This window comes from Cololabis saira, chromosome 10 (assembly GCF_033807715.1).
Source record: "Cololabis saira isolate AMF1-May2022 chromosome 10, fColSai1.1, whole genome shotgun sequence".
Taxonomy (NCBI): domain Eukaryota; kingdom Metazoa; phylum Chordata; class Actinopteri; order Beloniformes; family Belonidae; genus Cololabis; species Cololabis saira.
Window position 1 is genome coordinate 42,561,492 of NC_084596.1, and position 23,938 is coordinate 42,585,429.

The 23,938-nt window shown below is 42.3% G+C and overlaps 1 protein-coding gene across 2 annotated transcripts in view; it reads right to left on the reverse strand.

Moving 5' to 3' along the window:
- The window catches only part of LOC133453084 (cAMP-specific 3',5'-cyclic phosphodiesterase 4B-like), a 128,687-nt gene that overhangs the window by 97,397 nt on the left and 7,352 nt on the right, over positions 1 to 23,938 (reverse strand). For both annotated transcript variants that reach the window (XM_061732946.1, XM_061732945.1), the window contains exons 2-3: positions 21,411 to 21,479; positions 165 to 296 (exon numbers count right to left, since the gene is read on the reverse strand). In XM_061732946.1, the coding sequence (XP_061588930.1) occupies positions 165 to 209 (45 nt within the window). In that variant the 5' untranslated portion in view covers positions 210 to 296; positions 21,411 to 21,479. The remainder of the gene's footprint in view (positions 1 to 164; positions 297 to 21,410; positions 21,480 to 23,938) is intronic.

The window sequence follows — 23,938 nt, forward strand, 5'->3', positions numbered from 1 at the left end:
CATCTTTACCCAGAGGAGAAGACAGGAGAGGTGAATGTGCATTCACAAAAGTGTTCACTTCAAACTTTAGAAGGTGACGGGGAGAGGAAAGAGAAAATCACGGTGATGAACATATGGATGGATTAATGTTTGAACAGATAGACAAGTGGAAAATCCGCACTTACATTCCCTGGTGTAACCCCCTGGGCACTCTTGCTTTTCTTCATCATGAAGGATGCTCCACCAGCCTGTCTTTCTCTGGCAGATCTTCTCGCTGAAAAAGCAGCTCTTTCCTGTTCTGGGCAGACTCACCGGTACTGCAGATGGGAAGCAGGGCAGGGATGGGGAGGGGGTTGGACAATGTTAAGATATACACGTCCAAAATCTTCTTCTTCACAAACCTTTATGCAAATCCTGTCAAACTTAACTGACTACAGTCTGCTCATGCAATGTCATCTACAACTCTGAATACTAAAAATAGCCAGAAAAAATAAGATAAAGACACTGCTCTCATTGGCTCCCATGTTATCATAGGTAGCCAACCATCCTGTGGAATGGGTTATACAAAGAAAACCACAAAAAGAAAAGAAATGGTGACAGTTGAGAAAGTTGTGTGTCAGCCAGTTAACTTGGTTCGGTGGGGAATTGGGGGGGGTCAGTCAAGTTCCATCTGTCAGTCTGCTCTCTCGCCGCAGTGACAGTAACCTCATCAATTAAAGATTGACCACAATTGACCAAAAAGTGCTGCAGGGCAGAGGTGAGCGACTCATCTAAATGGCAGACACGTATCGATATTTCCCATGTCCCCATTGATCCCCACTGTGTTCCACTCTCATCACCAGGGGCTGTGTCCTTGCATCAATGTCAGCGTAGGCCTACCAGTGACTGACGGTGGGCCTCGACAATTGCAAAACACAATTTACGCCACTGCATACAATGAAAAACTTCCAGTAGCTTTCATAGCAAACATTTATCAAGCCAAGTCAGATTCATCTATAAAACAGCATTGAAAACCACCAAAGTTGGCCAAAGTTCTGAAGACCAGATGTCGGGACGACAGCACAACAAACAGACAAGATGAAAACAAAAACCACAGTAATAAAAGAATCTGACGTAATTCTGAGAGTTTGAAAACAGAAAGGACTGAAATAAAGGGGTGTGGTGTTGTGCGGACCAGAAGACAACAATATCTATCTTGCTGCCTTTTAAATGGAGACAGCCAATTGCTGAACAACATTTCACCTTCAGAGGGTAGTTTGGGATGTTTGTGATGTAAACCTGCCCTAATCGCTGGTAGGTTGCCCAGAATCAAGACTCAAGACTATGCACCAGGTTGAGTAAATGGTCACACATCATCCAAGTGCTTAAAACCCTACACTGGCGTCATGTAGGAGTCAGAATCCAGTTTACATTTCTAACAATTGTGTCCAGGGTGCTTCATGGTCAGGACCCAGTTTATGCAGCCCATTTACTCAACTCACACTCCGCAGCAGGTTCTTGTTGTCCTGACAACCTAAAACTACTATGTCACCTTCTTAAACACATGTGGGGATGGAGAATGTGAGACCCCTGCCCGTAGACTGTGGACCGTACTACAACAGCCCTCGGGTTTACTGATTCTTTTAAAGAGACACTTAACGATGGACCTCTTTCTTAATCATGTTTCACTCTGATATGTTTCTGTGCATTTTTACATTTTTCTACTTTACTTTATGCATTTTATATCGTTTGTATTTTGAGTTTTTACTTGTTCTGTGAAGTACTTTGTTTACTTACATATACATTTGTGTGTCATCAGCGTAACAGTGAAGGGAGACACAGTTTGGTCCAGAAGTATTTGGATCATGGTAATATTTTTATTATTTTGCCTGGATTTTAAATCAAACAATAAAGACCTGATAAACGAGGTTTCACAAAAAACTAAAATGTCATTTACAGTTTAAGAATAACAGCCATTTAGAGCAATGTATATCTTTTTTTCTGAGGTTTCATCAAATATAAACCATAAAGTTTCTTTTTTGTTTGTTGGTTTGGGTTTTTTTCTTCATTCTGTGGTGTGCATTTCAAGGTATTTCTATCACGTGATTGATAATCGTGTTTATTATCAGTTAAATTTCATTTCCTGTAGATTACCATTTTTGACCATATCTTTCCATATTCTGTACGTCAATACATTTTTATCGTTAACGTGTGGAGGTTTGTGTGTACTTTTCGTTAACTTCTAATCATGTATAGATTACGGTAATGTATCATTAGCAGGATGTCCAAGTAATTCTCTGAATATCCTCCAGCTGATCAAAATGCAGCAGCGCGAGTGCTGACAGGAATCAGCAGGAGAGACCACGTCTCTCCTGTGTTAGAGTCGCTCCATTTGTTACCCGTAAAATTCAGAATCCAATTCAAAATGTAATTCCTTGCGTATAAAGCCCAAAACGTCTTAGCTCCGCAATATTTGCAAGACCTGATAGTACCGTATGTTCCTAACAGAGCTCTCCACCAAACTTAAAACGTTTCTGTTTAGTAAACCTCGAATTAGTGTAACTTTCTTATGTTAGGGCCAGTAATCATAGCTGCAGCTGCAGGACCAGACTAGAGCAGCTGGTCTGAAACAGCTTCACCCTAGATATGCTGCTATAGAGCTACGCTGCTATAGAGCTACGCTGCTATAGAGCTACGCTGCTATAGAGCTACGCTGCTATAGAGCTACGCTGCTATAGAGCTACGCTGCTATAGAGCTACGCTGCTATAGAGCTACGCTGCTATAGAGCTACGCTGCTATAGAGCTACGCTGCAGGGGGACACCAACATGATCCACTGAGCGGTGCCATCACCCCTCCTTCTCTTTCCTTTCTCAGTTATTATTTCTAAGTATCTCATCACCATCATTGTTCTCCATTGCTCTTGTAGTTTGCTGTGCTGGTCTGCTGCCCCCATTTCCTCTTCTGTGCATGTTTGCAGGCCGGAGCTTCAGGAGCTGCATGCTGACCTGCAGTCTCTGATCATCCCACTGCTGCTTCCACCTGTCTGTATGGATGTCGGGTAGATGCCTGCTGACATCTTGATCTGCATCCTCACCCCCCCTCTGACCTCCTCAGTGTCTGCTGTCTACATCTGTTATAGTCATCCCTGTACTCTACCAGTTAGCCATTGTGTCTGTGTCTCCTTCTCTGTTCTTCATTCTCTCTGTCTGTTCTCTCTTTTCCTGCTCTGTTCAGCTGGTCTTCAGCAGGAGGGTCCCCCCTTATGATCCAGGTCCTGGTCCAGGTTTCTTCCCTCCTAAAGGGGAGTTTTTCTTGCCACTGTTTGGCTTAAGGTTTTTCTCCCACTATGGGAGTTTTTTTACCTGCCATTGTTTATGTTATGTTTATGTAATAATTGCTCGGAGGTCTGGTTCTCTGGAAAGGTAGAGACAACTTCTGTTGTAATAGACGCTATATAAATAAAATTGAATTGAATTGAATTGAAATTGAATTGTAGTTAATGATGTGTTAGTCATACCTGTTTGATTTGTTTAATTTTCCATATGATATTATTAGTAGCAGCTCTATATTGATCGTAAGAACGAGCATCTGCATCAGTCCAGTGATCCCTCCACAGGGCTTAGTTGGGGAGGCTGAACTAAATGACGAGGTTGAGTTAAGGATCCCACCACCACCCCCAACACACTCACCACCATCCCATGATGGTTTATTTGCCAACCTGCTACATGTCCAGTATACACATAAAAAACCTAATTAAAATATGGAATTTGTGTGAAACAATTTGCAGTGAAAAGGCGTAAAAAGGAACAAAAATGCTGAGCATTATAACCAAGAACAAAGACAGAACTTCCGTGCACAATGACGGTGCATCGGATTTCCAAGAAGCTTAATGCTTAAGTGAAATCTCATCCTTGCAGCCGCAGCAGTGTGATATCCCCTTGGTGGCTGCCTGTACCTCTACAAATAATTATTTGTTGTCGTGAAGCGGGTCACAGAATGCATGGTCATGAGGCAGCACTCAAGATGATGACTGTAAAGATCGGGTTTGTATTTTGAAGAGAACACCAGGAATCATTGTTCTACGTGTGCTCAGAGGAACAAAACCAACCAGAGCATCGATGTTTAATCAACGATGCAGGGAAAGTGCAATTATAGACAGAAAATGATCTCAAAACTGTGTGCATAGTTAAAACAAATACCAGAAGATACTGTAACTCAAAACTAATAACACATTTTTCAAATTCACTACATATGAGAGATATGGGAGAGAAACCTGACTATTTACACCCGCGGCAACAGTCCGGTTTTTGACTTCATTATAAATGAGACAATATTCTGTCTACATGATTCACAGTTATAATACTCCATTGACATGTTACAAGTCTGTTTATTGACTCATGTCCACATCACGTGTTCTTATACCACCGACATGTTTGTACGCATTCAAGGCTTTGATTGCAGCCATATCCTAAAAACAGAAGATTCCTTGGCTTTCTTGGTCACCCTAGAAGTACTTTATATCTTCTTTTGTCCTGCAGCCCTCCTGCTCTGCATCAACTCCGCAGGAGTCTTGATCAACCATTGTACCGAGTGTTGGCAGATACCATGAGTGTTCTGGCAGGATGCTGAGTGTAGTGTTAGTCAGGTTTATATGTGTTCATGTAAAGAGACTTAGATAATCCACATTGCATAATTTGCTTACTGATGACTCTTTATTCCGATAAAGTGACTAAAAGTTGTTTGCATGTTAGCGTCTCATTCAGAGCTGGGCCTTCATTGGATTAGTAGTGGAAAACACAGCATGGACACCTCAAACAGATGAGGCTATGTAACTACTGTATGTAGCCAACTAGTGTACTTGCCATTTTAAAAAGTCCAACTGTTACAATGACACCTATTACTGCAATCTCAACCTTCAAAAACAACATATTTTGGTGCATTTGGTGCAGGCCATCTGTCGGTCTGCACGGAAGAGTATTAGGGCCATGCAGGAGAAAAAATATTTGAGAGGGGAAGATTTTTTTTATTGAGCACTTTGAGAAAAAAGTCGAAATGCTGAGAATAAAGTCGAAATTTCAACTTTATTCACGAAATTTCAACTTTTTTCTCAACATTTTGACTTTTTTCTCAACATTTCGACTTCTTTCTCAAAACTGAACTTCAACATTAATCTCGACATTTCAACTTTTTTCTCGACATTTAAACTTTTTTCTCGAAGTGCACAATGAAAAAAAATCTTCCTCCTTTAAAATATTATTTTTATTTTTCTCCTGCATGGCCCTAATACTCTTCCATAGGTCTGTTTTCATCTAGCGTGCACTGACCAAACTGAAAGCATTTTGAAATGATGATTTAATTGCAGATATTTGCTTCCTTACTTGCTTTTCTTGTCCTCCTTTACCAGAAGATGACAAACCAGTAGGTACATACAGGCACTGCTGAATGTATCACCACAGTCTCACAGTAATACCAAACTTGCAGCTTATATTGTAAATGGTGGATTTTGGGGATGACAACACGAGCCATCATATTTTAATTAGTAGACGTGGTAATGCAGTTACCTGTACTGACTACCAAGAAAGATGGATGGAAATTGATTACAATTTTGATGGATTTACAGCATGTTTGAAAAAAATGTATGATGAGGAGATGTAACGTGTATGTACATCGGTTTGATGGTGTGCAAGTCATTCCTGTGTCTTTTATTTGTATGAGAATGCATGGATAGATATTAAAGGATCTTATGCGCTAGATTCAACTTCAAACAAAATTAAAGCTGCAAGCAGCGATGAACGGGGCCTCCACCCTTGTGCACGTTCAGGCTGCAGTGGAAGCTTGTATGACTTCATGTAGATTCTTCAGCTCTGGACATTTAGCAGATGACACCACCCACCACTCTCTATATCAAACTATTCAAAAGTTATGGCAGAAAGTAGGAACTATCAGATATGGACCAATCAGATGAAGGGGCGGGGCTAATTTGCACCAATTATGTTCAAGGACTCAAAACCATGTCCGATGACACCACCCACGAGTCTTTAAATTAAACCATTCAAAAGTTATTGCAGAAAATAGGAACTATCAAATATCGACCAATCAGAAGAAGGGGTGGGAATAATTTGCACCATTTAAGGTGAAGAAGTCAAAACCGAGTCAGATGACACCACCCACGACTCTGTACGTCCTACCATTCAAAAGTTATAGCAGAAAGTAGGAACTATCAGATTATGGACCAATCAGATGAAGGGGGGGCGCGCTTTTTGGCGTCTATCGTTGGTAACGCTGTTGACTGAGAAAAGTAATGCGTGGTGTCGCAGGATCGATGTATATGCACATTTTGATGTATAACACACCTGGGTCCACGTTACGGTTCGGGCCACATTAACGGGCGAAGAAATGGCATAAATTGCGCCAAAATTACACGATTAATTCAAAATGGCCGATGTCCTGTTCGGTTTCGGCCATGGTGCCAAGAGACTTTTCTTTAAGTGGTGACATGATACCGGTGTGTACCGATTTTCGTGCATGTACGCCAAACCGTATCGTGGGGCTTGAGGCACAAAGTTTTCTAGGGGGCGCTGTTGAGACATTAGACCACGCCCATTAATGCAAACCATTAAATATCACATTTTTGCCAGGCCTGGCTTGGTGCAAAATCTGGTGACTTTTGGGGCACGTTTAGGGAGGAAAAAAGGCCCTCATTTCGTCGGAAAAAAGAAAGAAAGAAAGAAAGAAAGAAAGAAAGAAAGAAAGAAAGAAAGAAAGAAAGAAAGAAAGAAAGAAAGAAAGAAAGAAAGAAAGAAAGAAAGAAAGAAAGAAAGAAAGAAAGAAAGAAAGAAAGAAAGAAAGAAAGAAAGAAAGAAAGAAGGAAAATTCCTACAGATACAATAGGTCCTTCGCACTGTTAGTGATCAGGCCCTTAATACAACAGCAGCTACTTTATGGGGAACTCGTAACATCAAAATAAATGTAATGTTAAGTCACAAGAACACATCTTTTATACAAGAAATCAGCAGGAAAGGTAAAAAAATTAAATAAAATTCCCCTTCTGACCAGTCAAACTGCAACAGCACATGCACAACGGAGAGCCGCGCAGGCTGAGTCAGTGACTGTCATTTAAAAATGCTAGACACCCACACAAAGGTACCATTTGTGGTGCCAAAACAAAGAAAAGCAAAGAAATAATGTGAGAAACAGTGGTAATGTTGCATTAACTGGATCTGGAGTCAAGGGCGGAAAAAAATCATCTGTGTGCCTCAACAACGGAGGGTCAACTTTCCTCTCATTTATTATCTCTAGACAAGTCAGTTAACAAAACAAATTACAAAGAAAGAAAGAAACATAATATACAATGAACCAATGAGCCGTGACTTATGATTAACGACGTTACTGATTTATGCCATGAATATAACGGAGGAGCTGCAACTTACCCAGCCTTGATAAGATTAGTGGAAAACTCGTTTTTATGACACGTATGCCTCCAAATGCTTATTCATGGCTTTGAGTCAAAATGGAGAAGTAAGTAACTGGTCACAAGACCGGGAAGCTGGTGACAAAACAGGAACAGGTTCTGTTTGATCGGCTTCCCATCCAGATTTATAACAGTTTAATATGATCACAGTCAGACACTCTCAGAAGAACCATGGGGCTAGTTTGTCCTGATCAACACAAACATGAACCTAAGCTATAATGTCTTCTTTAATTCAAATTAACATTTTATTATCAAACAGGTGCATTTATTTTATCTTATTTTATCTTATTATTTTACTAATTGGCCAGAAATGGGGAAATGAGCTTTTGATAAACCTATGTAAACACTGTAAATATATATAACTGCCTAATATTAGGCAGCTGAGCTTATTTTTGGGCCTTTCACATGAGGCAGACTTAATGAAATGTCCAGGTGTCATGTAACATGTTGAGTGTATTATATTGTCCTTTACCTGACACAACAAAGTCAACTTCATCAAGGCATAGGACAACGTCCTACAACATGTCTGTGATGTCTAACTGAGCATGTAACACGGCCTGTGTTGCAACACCGCGGCGTGAAACACACCCGTCCATTAGATATACAGTAGAGGGTCTGCATTGACGTCACTTCCCCACTGGACCAGCACCCTTATTGGCACTGAGTGGTAAAAACAGCTGCAACTAGTGGAGAAGACGGAATAACAGACGATTATGGGCTTAAATTAAAGTCAGTTGGACTTGACAGAGACCCGTACAGTTACCCCAAGAACCAGTGCTCCATGGACATTAATATTTGGTACAGTTACCAAGAACCAGTGGTCCATGGACATTAATATTTGTCCACAAATCGAGTTTCCTGATATTTACTTAGCATTTAACGTTAGTTACCCAAAAATCCAACATTACCTGATACAAAATGGGAACCGCAAATCCACATTTCGTCGCCTGGAATCCAGTTGTTTCTGAGAATTGCAGCGATCCATTTGTCTCTCTTAAAGGGGACCTTTTATAAAAACAGGGTTTTTCTTGCTTTAACATATATATAAAGTGGTCTCCCCTCATTCTGCCAACTCAGAGAAGGAGGAAAGCAACCAAATTCTGCAGTGTCTGTACAGCCGCCCAGATGAGCCGTCTAGTGTCATGTGGATCTACGAGCCAATAAGATTCTGCTCCCGTCGTGACGTCACGACAGGAGCGATGTGTGAAACCACGGCCACAACTAACTCCGCCGGCCGGAGCTTCCGCCATTTCTCCGTAGCGGTGTATCGCGTCATTCAGGCAGCCAATCAGCACAGAGCCTCATTATCATAGCCCCGCCCACTCAGAATCCCTCATAGATAATGAGGTTAGAGAATGAGAAGATAAAGACATGGTTTAGAGGCTGAATTTCTAATTTATTTAGCAAAAACAATCAAAAGCTTGTCTTTAAGACATTCAAGGCCTGTTTAAAATAGATATTAGATGAGAGTACAGTCGATTGCACAACAGCTCTTTCCCTTTTTAGATGTTTTCAAATTGCTCAAACTGAAAGTTTACGCTGACACTCAGTCTTTCTGACACTCGGTGGGCGTAACCTGCTGTGAAGTTGCATCTGTGACGTCATGATCATTCCCTCCATAGGAGGCTCAGTCATTCAGGAGGAACCTGGAGGATTGTCGCTACTCCTCAGCATGGCCGGCCGGCTGAGGTGGTTGGGGCATCTCTGGAGGTATTTCTAGGTAGGTCCAGCTGGGAGGAGGCCCCAGAGCAGCTCAGAGACACGCTGGAGGGATTTTATCTCTGGGAAACACCTCAATGTTCCCCCAGATCAGCTGGAAAAGGGGGGTGAGCTAGAAAGAGCTGCTGCCCTGCGACCAGAACATTGATAAGATGAAGATAACATGTGGTTGGATGCAGGGGTGAAAGTAAGCCGTATCGTGAACACATACCTAAACAGAATCGTCATCAAAATGCAGAGAAAGATTTATCACATATTTAAGAGAAAAAGGAAGTCGGAATCAAGTTGTCAGAGAAGTTAGAGATGAAGAAAAGAAGGAGGAAGCAGCAGCAGAACCAAAACGATTGGATAGACTATTGACAGAATTAAGGGCCAACTACAGTAACTAAATAATGTTAACTCTAAAAATGTTCAACTTTACTGTCTCAGAACACACACACACATAACATTACACTGGAAATTAAGTTTTTTTATTTATTTAGATGCGACAATGCATATTTATAGCCAACACATAAAGCAGTGTAAATACACCAAATTTAGCATGAACCTTTTAATTTATATGTAGGCTATTAGCTAGATCTGTGCAGCTCTCATCTAGAACATTACATGTCTATACCTTGAGAATAGCCTTTTTACAGTTAGGCTTACTCAAAGTAGGGCTGGGTGATATGGCCTTTTATTAATATCTCGATATTTTTAGGCCATGTCAAGATACACGATATATATCTCGATATTTTGCCTTAGCCTTGAATTAACACTTTGATGCATACAATCACACCAGCATGATGATTCTATATGTCTACATTATAACATTCTTGTTCATACTGCATTAATATATGCTCATTTTAAACTTTCATGCAAAAAGGGGGAAATCACAACTTAGTCAAACGCACGTGACTGACGTATGTAAGTAGGTGCGCTTGTTTTATGTCTCTGAGAAGGAGATACAAGACGAGAAAGAGTGAGAAAAGCCTGCCTTTTAATGCCCGCGACTAAAAGCAAATGCATGACAATGTATACTCGAATATTCACGATATAATCATTTTGTACATCTCACAGAGTAGAACCCGAGATACATCGAGTATATTGGATATATTGCCCAGCCCTAACTCAAAGCATACTAAAACTAGTCCTACAAGAACCTACTTTCACCCCTGGTTGGATGGCTCAAAGAACACAACAAACTCCCCAGATATCTGGTTTTATCTGGCGTGGGACATGCTGCTCCCTTCCTGTCTCCTCCTTCTTGGTCCTCAACTGTGCACCAGCGTAATCCTTTAGGTCTCAGGCCTTCATTTTGACACCCGTTAGCCTAGTTCCCCAACAGAATTTCCCCCCTGATTCCCCAAACCCATTGTACTTTAGGGGGTTGTACTTCAAACAACCTTTCAAACAGCAAAAGTCCTTTGACGACAGCGGTTGTTTGGGTGAATGACTCAATAGTATGAAATCTTTCACGCTGCATGAAGCTATGAACAAAAAACCTTATTTTAACAGTAACAAATAAGGACAGTAAAAGGAAATGTTAGACCACTGGGCTATGGCATGAACACTAATAACAGCTTAAAATAAAGATCACACCTGTCCGCCCCATCCCATGAAATGCGGGAAAAACAACTGCACTGCAGCCACAAATTCCTTAAAGAATTTAAGCAAAAACGATGAAAATAGCTGCTTTTCTGTGACTCGTGTGCATTTTTGCATCCACGGGACGATTTTACATGTATTATGTATAAGCCTGTATGCTGTAAACAACAATTAAACACAGCTGTGAATATTCCCTAGGGTTCTATGCCATTTGGACATTTGTGACCATGATCCTCGCTGTCAAACAATTTCCACACATCCATCTAAATAAAATTCATAAAGCTCGATGTTGCGTTGGTGTCGTTTCAGACAAAATCTATTAAATACAGAGATTTTAGACATACGCACAGCAGTCTTTCTAATCTGGTCCACACTTCCCACACTGTCCGTGTGGGCATGTCACACAATGCAGTTGTTGCACTTGGTACTGCAGCCTCTTCACCGGCTGAGCTGCAGCTCATTGAAAAGGATTTTTCAGAGCTGAAGGTTCATTCAAATAAAATTATTAACAAAAAAAAGTCAAGTAGAAATTCAATCTAATCAGTATGTTTTCAAAAAAGACAAAGATGCTTTGTCTTAAACTATAATAAGCTGTTTATTTCTAGAATACCACAGGCAATTCAGACACCACAGATTTATACATTTATAGCATTTCCTGTCATTCAGTGTGCCATAAGTTATTTATCAAATACATAAATACTAAAATGACTGTTTACAATCAGGATTATATTCTTGTGGACGTGAATATTTCAAATAAATAAACACCTAAAGACAGCTTTCACTTTAAGACGAGTTGAAATTATGGAAACACTGAGACTGTGGAAAAACTGTTCCCCGGGGGAAATAAATCTTTGTATATGCAAAACGGTCCAAAAAATGTGATTGGAGCAGAAATGAGCTTGTCAGATGGGTGAAGACTGAGAGGACTTTGTTGAGCGGGGAGAGAAACAACACACAGATTTGTGGCAGCTGAAAGATGACGTCACTGTGGAGGCCACATGCAGGGAGCCCACTGCCCTACTGTACAGGCTCCAGAGAAAACAGAGAGAGGATAGACGGGCCAGACCTCTGAACCAACCGCCGCACAGCCAAATGTCCCCGGATTGTTCTGCTGTCAGACCATGTGCTCGTTATGCCGGCGCTGCAAATATCGCCATTAGTCACGCCATGAAAAAGTTGACCATATTGATCTGGCGCGAGAAAACTAAGGAATAACCGAGGAAGCAGCCCCAATTTAAAAGCTTTGCTTTCTGGAAACAGTTTTAACCGGTAACAGAGACCCTTAATTCAAAAACAGAAACTCGTCAAATCAAATCAGCATTCATCACCGATTGTGGTTTTGAATTATTGTTGTTTTTTTTCTTGGATGCACAACCAACTGCATATGTGAACTTGATCAATAATGAAATATATGTTGGGATGCAGTCTGCCTGCTCCGATAGTTTTACTTTCAGCCTTTTTTTAGCTTCATAATATTGAGCAAGGGGGGGGTGCTCAGTGAGTATGGAGTCCGGGGCCCTCTATTAAGGGCTGTCCGGTCTCTGTATGATCGGAGCAGGAGTCTGGTTCTCATTGCCGGCAGTAGATCAGACTTGTTCCCAGTGCATGTTGGACTCCGGCAGGGCTGCCCTTTGTCACCGGTCCTGTTCATAATTTTTATGGACAGGATTTCTAGGCGCAGCCAGGGGCCGGAGGGGATCCGGTTTGGGAACCTCAGGATTTCATCTCTGCTTTTTGCGGATGACGTTGTCCTGTTGGCTTCATCGGACCGGGACCTTCAGCATGTGCTGGGGCAGTTTGAGGCTGAGTGCGACGCGGCAGGGATGAGAATCAGCACCTCCAAGACCGAGGCCATGGTTCTCCACCGGGAAAGGGTAGCGTGCCTTCTCCGGGTGGGTGGAGAAGTCCTGCCTCAGGTGGAGGAGTTCAAGTATCTCGGGATCTTGTTCACGAGGGAGGGAACGATGGAGCGTGAGATTGACGGACAGATCGGTGCAGCGTCCGCAGTTATGCGGTCGATGTACCGGACCGTCGTGGTGAAGAGGGAGCTGAGTCGAAAGGTGAAGCTCTCGATTTACCGGTCAATCTACACACCTACCCTCCCCTATGGTCATGAACTTTGGGTAGTGACGGAAAGGACGAGATCGCGGATACAAGCGGCCGAGATGAGTTTCCTCCGCAGGGTGGCTGGACGCTCCCTTAGAGATGAGTTTCCTCCGCAGGGTGGCTGGACGCTCCCTTAGAGATAGGGTGAGGAGTTCGGTCACCCGGGAGGAGCTCGGAGTCGAGCCGCTACTCCTTCACATTGAGAGGAGTCAGCTGAGGTGGCTTGGGCATCTGTACCTTATTCATTCAATTTTTTTTTTTTATTTATATATAGCATCTAATACAACAGAGTTGTCTCTAGACGCTTTACAGAGACCCATATCCAGAACATGACCCCCGAGCAGTTATTACATAAACAATGGCAGGTAAAAACTCCCCTAGTGGGAGAAAAACCTTAAGCCAAACAGTGGCAGGAAAAACTCCCCTTTAGGAGGGAAGAAACCTTGAGCAGGACCTGGATCATAAGGGGGGACCCTCCTGCCGAGGGCCAGACTGGTGGGTCAGGGACGGCAACAGCACAGCAGGCAGGTGGAAGCAGCAGCGGGATGACTGGGGGTGGGGACCTCAGGCCAGCACGCAGCTCCCGAAGCTCCGGCCCAATCAGCAAGTCCCAGGTTGGGGTGCAGGGTCGGGGAAGGGTTGAAGGGAAAGGGTCAGGGAGGTACCGGATGCCTCCTGGACGCCTCCCTAGGGAGGTGTTCCAGGCATGTCCCTCCTCCCTAGGGAGGTGTTCCAGGCATGTCCCACCGGGAGGAGACCCCGGGGAAGACCCAGGACACGCTGGAGAGACTATATCTCTCGGCTGGCCTGGGAACGCCTCGGACTCCCCCCGGAAGAGCTGGAGGAAGAGCTGGAGGAGGTGTCTGGGGTGAGGGAAGTCTGGGCATCCCTGCTGAGGCTGCTGCCCCCGCGACCCGGGAACGGATAAAGCGGGAGAAGATGAGTGAGAATGAGTGATGAGTGAATATTGAGCAAACTTATCTTTAACTTTTTTTTCTTTCTTTCATTTTTTTAAACAATATCTTTCTTGATTTTTTTATTCACATACAGGATATTAATATAAAGGACATTTCACAACAACTTTTGACTTAACAGTCTTAACCCCCACAATTGTCAGGTATATTACTGTTATATTCATTTAATTTGACAGGAGTTGTATATGTCTGCATTAACCAATTACATTGGAGTAGCTTTACATTTGTATTTGCTTTTTGTTTCTGAGATTTTTCACATATTATTTTCCAGTCGTCTTCTGAAATGTCCTCTTTTAAGTCCGCCCTCCATGTCACAAGTTTAGTCAATGAGGTTTCATCAGAGCCAGATGCAAGTCAGTTATATATTGATGAAATCAAGCCCCTATTATTGATGATGATTTCAGTCAATGAATAGATTAATACTGGATTGGATATTAACACTAGCAGAACTTCAGATGCCTTCAGATTCAATTTTAATGTACATTAAGTTTATTGTTCAGTTCAGAACGATTCAAGGCACCGACTAGCATAATAAAACACACATTTAATGTAAAAGTAGAGGATTGTGTGGATGTGAAGGTGAGGTTTACTCATATAAAAGGCTAATAAACTGTATGAAATGGTTCTGAGGACTCGCCAACACCCGCTCCCAGGAACTGACCTGAGTTTGAGAAAAAGGTCTGTCGTTGATTTCATCATGAGTTTTAAGTGCAATGCTACAGTGGTATAGCAACAAAGAGATCTTTCAAAAAGTCTTAGGAAAAAAAAAAAAAGAAAGCAGGACATGGAAAAAGAACTGGTGGGGCTTGGAAACGTGTGAGCTGTCTGCTGCGTATGGACAGGCCCGGTCCCCGTTATCTGTTGCTGCTCCTCCTGGTGCGCGTTCACCTGCAGGACAGCCATGTTTTGCACCGTTGGCTGAACACACACACCCTCTTGGTTCCAGCACGCTGAATCAGCGTCCATATTACTCAAAAGCAAGCTGAAGATTGCGCCCGCTTGACCACAGAAAAGTGTTTGCTGTCTTTCTGTCCGCCTGAAATCACCTTGTGCCCAAAGAACTTGGCATTTCTGCACAACGTTAATATACTGTATGGCTTCCTCCGTAAAATAGAGAAGTACATTTCTGTGTGCTCTGCTGGGCAGTGATAATCGTTGCTGTGCCATACATTACCTGCTTGGAAGCCTTTGCTGGATTTTATAGCCGTGCATGTATTTGTTTATCTATTCATTGAGCTATTCATAAGTTAAAGGAGCTTGAGGCTCCTTTTAAGAAATGAGACTCTCTAGCGCCACCCTTCACCACGACGGCCGTCAGGGGTACTGCAGCCAACAGTGAAGCCGGCACGGGAGAACGGGGAGAACGTGCATGCAGCGTCATGTTACGTCACATCCGCAGCACAGCGCGGGAAATTCGGCCCCACAATTGCAGCACATTTTGCAGCACACAGCCTGTTCAAGGCAACGGAGAGATACGCTAGAGTAGAGCTGGGTATCATCACTGACCTCCCGATACGATACGATTCCGATACACTAGGTCCCAAGACGATACGATTTCCGATACGATACGATTCGATATCGATATTCTGGTTACAATAAGGGAATAACGTGACCCTTCCACGCGCCACGTCCGGCCAGAGAAGCCCCACCCTGCCTGGTGAAAAGAAGCAGCCTGCTCACTCCTCAAGTAAGGAGGAGACTTGAGCTCAGTGCAGGGCCTCCCGGGGTTGGTAGATGGAGCAATGCCCATGACTGACTTAGGTAGGCACTGGGTGATAAAATGGGGGAAAAAAATCGGGATTACATTTTTTATTTTTTTTTTTTAAATTGATACTTGGATTTATGTATCGATAATCGTTCCTACACATGCATATCGATAAAATATCGATATATTGATATTTTTAACCCACCCCTACGCTAGAGGGCTCATTCTTTTTGGTTTGGAACGCTTCATCTGAAATTATTACTAGAAAACTTAAAATGTATACGAATTTTTTTAATAAATCCTGCCTCAATCCTGCCTCAAGCTCCTTTAAGCAAATTAATCCAAAGCCATACAATTTATTTAGTGATGGGAAAAAAATTGGGATTACTATACTTTATTTTAAGATTAAGAACTGACTCACAAATTAGAAATACAGTCATCCCTGGCTATAACGAGGTTCTCCTTTCACATCTCGCTGCTTCACGGATTTACATTGTGCATCGTGTTCTGCATTCTGATTGGCTAAACAGTCTCCCCGCTTCTTCACTTCCTGTGTCAATAACGTTGGTTGCTTAGCAACAAGCTGAAAACGGCCAATGAGCTTCAGCAGCAGCTCAAGAACGGGACCTTTGATGAATCGTTCATTACAGTCTCAGAAATAATCCATGGTGGCATGTCGGTTCATAAGAATCTTTTTGCCCAGAAGAAAAAAGAGCAACAACAACGACACATAACTATGTTCTTCTCACCTGCACCGTGGGCTTTAGAATAAAAAGACGCTACAGAGTCAGGATGCAGCAGCATCAGAATAGCAGTAGAAATACACACCAGTCACAATTTGTCCTACTGCACTTATTGTATTTTTTTTCATAACAATTTTTCATTTTCTCCCGTTCAAATCCAATTAATCAGGTCGTGGTGGGGCGGGGCTGATCTCCACAATTTGAAGCCTTGTATAATAATAATAAAAATAAAAAAAAGGTTGCTACTTCGTGGATTTCACTTATCATGGGTTCTTTTTGGAACGTAACCCCCGCCAAAAACCGGGATTACTGTAAAGTTTTTTTTTACATACATTTTTTTCTTTGTGGCAGTGTTGACCTGCCAGGGGGGTCAGGGGGGGGCAGGGGGGTCAGGGGGGTCAGGGGGGTCTCCCACGATTGGGAGGTTTCCTATTGTTAAGGAAGCACCCGGGGCCAGGTTGGCCCAAGACACTTCCAACACTGATGCAGTGTGGAGGATACTTTGGTAGTCGACACATAATCAGTATGGATTATCTGGCAATAGATTCACAGTGCATGCCAACAGTATTAAGGGAGGAAGACTGGTCTGGAAATAATTTGCTGTACATACTGTACTAATGATTTTCTTTAAAGGGGACCTATTATGGCATCTAATACTTATTTTACAACAAAAGAACAAAAACAGCTGATGTGCAAGTCAAAGTGTCTTGTACAAGGAAGAGAGAGAGCCCAAAGGTCTGTGACATTTGCTTGCCTCTATGTTATTCAAGGGCAGTAAAAATGAAACACCATCAGCATGAAACCATTGAAAAGCCTGTTTCCTGTTGCTTATACCGACATATTTAAGTATTGATACTCTGTTCCCATCCCTGATGGCTGATCTACATAAGACGTATGCATCACGTACGTCATTTTTAGAGCTCTTGCAGTTTTTTCCACTTGCAGTTTACAGTATTTGACCATTTTTTTGAAACTCCAATCAGCATTTCTCAGCATATAGTGTTTGTTTTGAAAATGACGTCATCTCTGCAGACAGAAAAATTATCAAAGCACACGAAAACAAGAGAAAAAGAAGCTAAAAATGATCATTTGGTTGCAAAAACCAAAATAACGGACGTGACTGTTTACAACTGAGCCTTCTGGTAGATTTCACTAATTTCTCCTGGACCACATGACACTACGCAGCTGTCGTCCACCTGTTCCTCCCTGTCTGCGCTGATACTGACAAGGTGTTTGGCCTCACCCATCATGCACTCGCTAACCAAAACTGCTGTGAGGAGCAAATGTAGCCTTGGCTTGTACAGAGTGTGCAGACTGATACTTAAAAGATCTGCACGATCTGACCTTACAATGATTTGTCTACCAGAATCGTAGGAATGTTCATCATTTCATGCCTTAAAATTGTTATGCTTCCCTTTGTTCATTGTTATTCTGCATCGAGACGCCTGGTGCGCGTTCTGACCCATTTGCATGCAACTGCATAATTAAATCTACTGAAATCTGGCTCATCTCTCAAGTCTTATTCTTGGGAACTTAGACATTCAGTTTCAGTCCAGTTATTCGCCTAGTGGGAAAGAACACATTAAATCGGTACAGATTACTTTTGTAATACTGTATTTGACCCGGTCTTTGTACGTTTTTGACCGTATAGAAACGTAATTCTCCTCAGTTGTGTGAAATAAGACCTGGAAACAGGTATTGTGGCATAGAATTGTCAAATTGGTTTAATTCACCATATGAATTGTCAAAGATTACTTTTGTAATACTGTGTTTGACCCGGTCTTTGTACGTTTTGACCGTATAGAAACGTAAGAATGAGATGTACCTGCTGGAACTACTGCCTTTACTTTTTAACAACTTGTGCTTTTTATTATTTTACCTCTTTTCTTATCATTTTATTTCATTGTATTTGTTATTTACTGTTTAATTGTGTCTTGCCGCTTTTAATGTTGATGTAAAGCACTTTGAATGACCTTGTGTTGAATTGTGCTATACAAATAAACTTGCCTTTCCTGCCTTAAAGAGTATTTAATACGCAAAGGGAAGTGGTCTCTGCAACCAGGCCGGCACGGAGCGGACGTCCTTGGCAGACGACTGCCAACTGCGTTGACCTTGAGGGATGTGGACCTGACGTACCGCTCTGGGCGTGGGGGTGCTCATTTATTTCATCCCTAAACTGTTTCATAACTGAGAGGACGGACGGGAGGTTTTGTGGAGTCATTGAGTGATAAAGGCCTACTGTTCATGTTATCTTGACTGTTTAAAAAGTCCAGTGAGGAGGCTGTGGAGCTCTTTAAACTGTGTTTTGAGACTGTGAAATTAGTCCTTAAGGTGTTGCTGTTACATGAACTGTTTAAAGAGTGGCACATTTTTGTGCAGTCTTTGTGTTGAATATTGTGGGTTTTTTGTGCATTTTCTGTTGAAAATGATTATTTCAACACTTGTTTGAGCCTCCTTCCAGCTGCAACCCAGCAGGTGGCTGGGGTATTTCCAAGGTTGTTAGATTAGCACAGGCTAACGCTTGGAAATCCACACTGGAAGGACTGACTGGCCGGAGGAGGAGATGGGGCAAACACACGTTAAAGGGGAACTATTATGAAAAACAGGTTTTATCTTGCTTTAACATATATAAAGTGGTCTCCCCTCAGCCTGCCAACTCAGAGAAGGAGGAAAGCAACCAAATTCTGCAGTGTCTGTACAGCCGCCCGGATGAGCCGTCCAGTGTGATGTGGATCTACGAGCCGTTCAGGTTTTTGTTACGTAACCAAAATACAAACGCCCACAACTATAAAACCGTGTAACTGCATGAGCGTCCGACTATCGTAGCACTGCATGACATCGGACGCTCTCTGTCCATCTCCCTCCAGCAGCTGCCACTTTATTGAGGTTTTTGTAGTGAAATGAGGAGGAATCATAGAGATAACTTCTCATTTCAACTAACTGGATCAGCCGTTCCTCATCATGACTGTTTCCTACAGCGCTTTCAACCGGCTTTCAACGTGAGCGGCAGGAAGAAAATAGAAGCAGGGCGTCCGACAAATGTTCAGCTCAAAACGGCGCAGGGCTGCGTCGCTGCAGCCAGTTAGGACAGTCCAATAGAAAATAAAGAAATGGAATTGATTTTGTCACTGAAGCTCGCTTGCTCGCATGGGACACGGTTTAATAGTGTACGCAGTCTAGAGCGAGGCTTTGTTCCCTCCCCTGCTACACGTCATTCAGGCAGCCAATCAGCACAGAGTCCTCATTATCATAGCCCCGCCCACTCAGAATCCCACATAGATAATGAGGTTAGAGAATGAGAAGATAAAGACATGGCTCAGAGGCTGAATTTCTAATTTATTTAGCAAAAACAATCAAAAGCTTGTTTTTAAGACATTCAAGGCCTGTTTAAAATAGGGATTAGATGCCATAATAGGTCCCCTTTTAAGATTACCGAAGCACCTTTGGGTGGTTCTTTGTCTTTGTGTGTGTGATAAAAAATGGGGAATCCTTGGAGGATTGTGTGATGTGTGGATGAAAGAATTTTGCATACATTGTGTACCAATGCGTTGGCACTGGCGTTCGTGTGGAGGAAGAGTTATACGTAAGACATTGTGAAGAAACAAAAAAAAAGAAACAAGGAAAAAGTCCAAGGCATTGATGAAGTGAATTTAGATTAAATTTAACTATATTGGAGGAATCAGGACATTAGAAAGCTTTAAGAACGAAAAGCTTTACAAACTGAACATCTGAACAACATACAGTAGGCAAGGGTTCTTGATTTCCTCATGACAAATGGGAAAAGGGAACGTGAGCTGGGCTCAGACCGTCGGGAGGCAGGTTAGTTTTACCCCACTTTTGGGTGACATGGAGGAACTGTTGGATGTTGTTGTTAGATTGACGTCAGAATGATTTGTTTAACAAAAATCGTAAAATTGAATCATCATTTATGCCTTAAAATCGTTATGCTTCCCTTTGTTCATTGTTATTCTGCATCGGGACGCCTGGTGCACGTTCTGACCCATTTGCATGCAACTGCATAATTAAATCTACTGAAATCTGGCTCATCACTCAAGTCTTATTCTTGGTAACTTGGCATTGCATTCAGTTTCGGTCCAGATAATCACTTAGTGGAAAAGAAACATATTACAGAGTCCACAACAGACTCCCTGCCACCTGCTCTTATACTTGACGGATGAAAAAAACCTGCAGTTTTCTCATGAAGCACCAAGTGTCGAGCATCGTCCCCATGAGTCTAGACCAGGGGTCGGCAACCCAAAATGTTGAAAGAGCCATATTGGACCAAAAACACAAAAGACAAATATGTCTGGAGCCGCAAAAAATGAAGTCTTGTATAAGCTTTAGACTGAATATAACACATGCTGCATGTTTCGATATCAGTTATAACTGGGGGAAGATTTTTGTTTTCATTATGCACTTCGAGAAAAAAGTCAAAATGCCGAGAAAAAAGTCAAAATTTCGAAAAAAAAAAAAAAAAAAGTCAAAATGTCGAGATTAATGTTGAAGTACAATCTCGAAAAAAAAGTCGAAATGTCAAGAAAAAAGTCAAAAAAGTCAGAATTTAGAGAAAAAAGTCGAAATGTCGATAAAAAAGTTGAAATGTCAAGATTAAAAAGGAAAGGAAAAAGGAAGAAAAAAAGAGAAAAAAGGAAAAAGAAGAAAAAAAGAAGAAAAAAAGAGAAAAAAAAAGAAGAAAAAAAGGAAAAAAAAGTCAAACATTTTTGAAAAAGCTCCAGGAGCCACTAGGGCGGCGCTAAAGAGCCGCATGCGGCTCTAGAGCCGCGGGTTGCCGACCCCTGGTCTAGAACAAGTATACATACATGTACTTACTCAAGTCACTGCCTGCATCTTTTTAATGTAGCAGCAAAAGAAAATAAGAGATGAAAAATAAATAAATAAATTGGTTGAGGGAACTAAAGCCCAAAAAGGAGTGTCCTACACACTGAGCATCGTCCTGTACTGCGGTATTGGATTTTCAAGCTAATAATATAAGCAGTTCTACAGGACAAATAGACATGAAAACCGAGCTCCTTCGGCATTAAAAGCAACAAGGAAACATAAAAGACTTTAGTCAGCAGTGAGGCTTACAGTAAATATTGATTTTGGGAACAGTATAGCCACACAAACGTTGAAGAATTGACTCACAGGTGACGTTGTCTTCTTTGAAGCAGTGATGAAAGGACAGCCAGGAATGTGGATCTCCAGATTGTCAACCTAAATGACGGAAACACAGAAATTACAAGGTCACAGATTGGAAGCAGTTGCAAACCAAGCAAATGGGATATTTTTAAAAGATAGGAAAACTTCTGTAAAGAACACCAAAACCCAAAAGGTGCAACTACTGCTGAATTTAAATTAAGAAAAACATAACACTTTAAAGTAAAATAGAATATTTGGACTTGTATGTCTTCCTATACGACTCCTGGTATTGCTCCCGTATTATGTAAAAGTGTCATGTTCTGAGTACCAACACTGACTGTTATGGACGAAGACTGAGTAGAGGGAGACTCAGTCACTAAGTTTACACAATAATGTGACCTTAATTGTGTTCATTTTCATTCCCTGAAGCTTTAATGCTTGATAGAAAACACAAATGTTCAAAGATAAGTTACACTATGTGATATACACTATGTGATCACTATGTGATTCAAGTTGAGTCCCTTTTATTTAAAGGGGACCTATTATGAAAAACAGGTTTTTTCTTGCTTTAACATATATAAAGTGGTCTCCCCTCAGCCTGACAACTCAGAGAAGGAGGAAAGCAACCAAATTCTGCAGTGTCTGTACAGCCGCCCGGATGAGCCGTCCAGTGTGATGTGAATCTACGAGCCGTTCAGATTCTGCGCATTTTTGTTACGTAACCAAAATGCAAACCACGCCCACAACTATAACACCGTGTAACTGCATGCGAACGTCCGACTATCGTAGCACTGCGTGACATCGGACGCTCTCTGTCCATCTCCCTCCAGCAGCTGCCACTTTATTGAGGTTTTTGTAGTGAAATGAGGAGGAATCATAGAGATAACTTCTCATTTCAACTAACTGGATCAGCCGTTCCTCATCCGTGACTGTTTCCTACAGCGCTTTCAACCGGCTTTCAACTCGAGCGGCCGGAAGAAAATAGAAGCAGGGCGTCCGACAAATGTTCAGCTCAAAACGGCGTGTCGTGTCGCGCTGCGCAGCGCTCGCAGCCAGTTAGGACAGTCCAATAGAAAATAAAGCAATGGAATTGATATTGTTGCTGACGTTCGCTCGCATCGCATGGGACACAGTTTAAAGCCTGAATTATGGATCCGCGTTAAATCGACGCAGAGCCTCCGCCGTAGGCTACGCCGTAGGCTACGCCGTAGGGTACGCGGCGACGCGCACCGTACAGCCTTAATAGTGTACGCAGCCGGCTGCTCTTCTCCCCGGAGCGAGGCTTTGTGCCCTCCCCTGCTACGCGTCATTCAGGCAGCTAATCAGCACAGAGCCTCATTATCATAGCCTCCCCTTCCCTCAGAATCCATCATAGAGAAGGAGGTTAGAAACGGTAAAGATAAAGACATGGCCCAGAGGCTGAATTTCTAATTTATTTAGAAAAAACAATCAAAAGCTTGTCTTTAAGACATTCAAGGCCTGTTTAAAATAGACATTAAATGCGATAATAGGTCCCCTTTAAGTTAAAAACATACTTGAGGGGGGGAAATAATTAACTAGAAAGTTTCTAAACAGTGCTCTTTTACTGGTACAGGCTTCCGTTCAGAAAAAAACATAATTGATATAAATCAGATTAAAAGCAGTGAGAGCCGTGGCTCAATCCTTCTCTGCTTATCCTTCTTGACCTATCAGCGACCTTCGATACAGTTAACCACAACATATTTTTATCTATACTCTCAAATTTACGCATCTTAGAGCGCGTGCTTGGTTCTTACTGGGCGTTCCTTTAACATGTTGTGGCAGAGGGAAACATCTTCATTACATTGCCTCTCCAGAGGTGTCCCCCAAGGCTCGGTACTTGGGACCCTTCTCTTTGCCATATGCACCACTTCTCTAGGCCAGATTATTCATTCACTTGGCTTCTCATATCACTGCTATGCAGATGATACAATGCTCTACCTGTCACTCCTACTGGACAGCCCAATACTGTAATCTCTGCACAAATCTCTGCTTTCCTCACTGACCTGACTCAACCAATCTAAGACGGAAGTCCTGGTTATCCTTCCCCATCACTTGTTCAGCCTCCATATCAACATAAATATTGCCTCAACTACTGGCACACCCACAGAGCTTACAAAGAGCCTGGGTGTCATGTATGATGACCAGTTATCTTTTTCTGACCATGTTGCCTTGCTGTCTCGGTCCTGCTGCTTTGCTGTGTGCAACATTCAAAAAACAAGACTGTACTGACTCAATATGCAACTCAACTCCTCATACACGCCATGGTTATATCCTCCCTCGATTACTAAGGTGCTCTCCTAGCTAGCCTTCCAGTTTATATGCTCAAACCACTACAAAAGGTCCAGAATGCAGCGGCATGTCTGGCCTCTAATCAACCCACACGGGCAAACGTCAAACCTCTGTTCATTGGGCTTCACTGGCTGCCTGTGGCTGCTCCAATAAAACAAGTCTCTGTCACTTGCCCAGGTGATCTCAGGGTCTGCACCTGCCTATGTGAACTTGATCATAAAGCC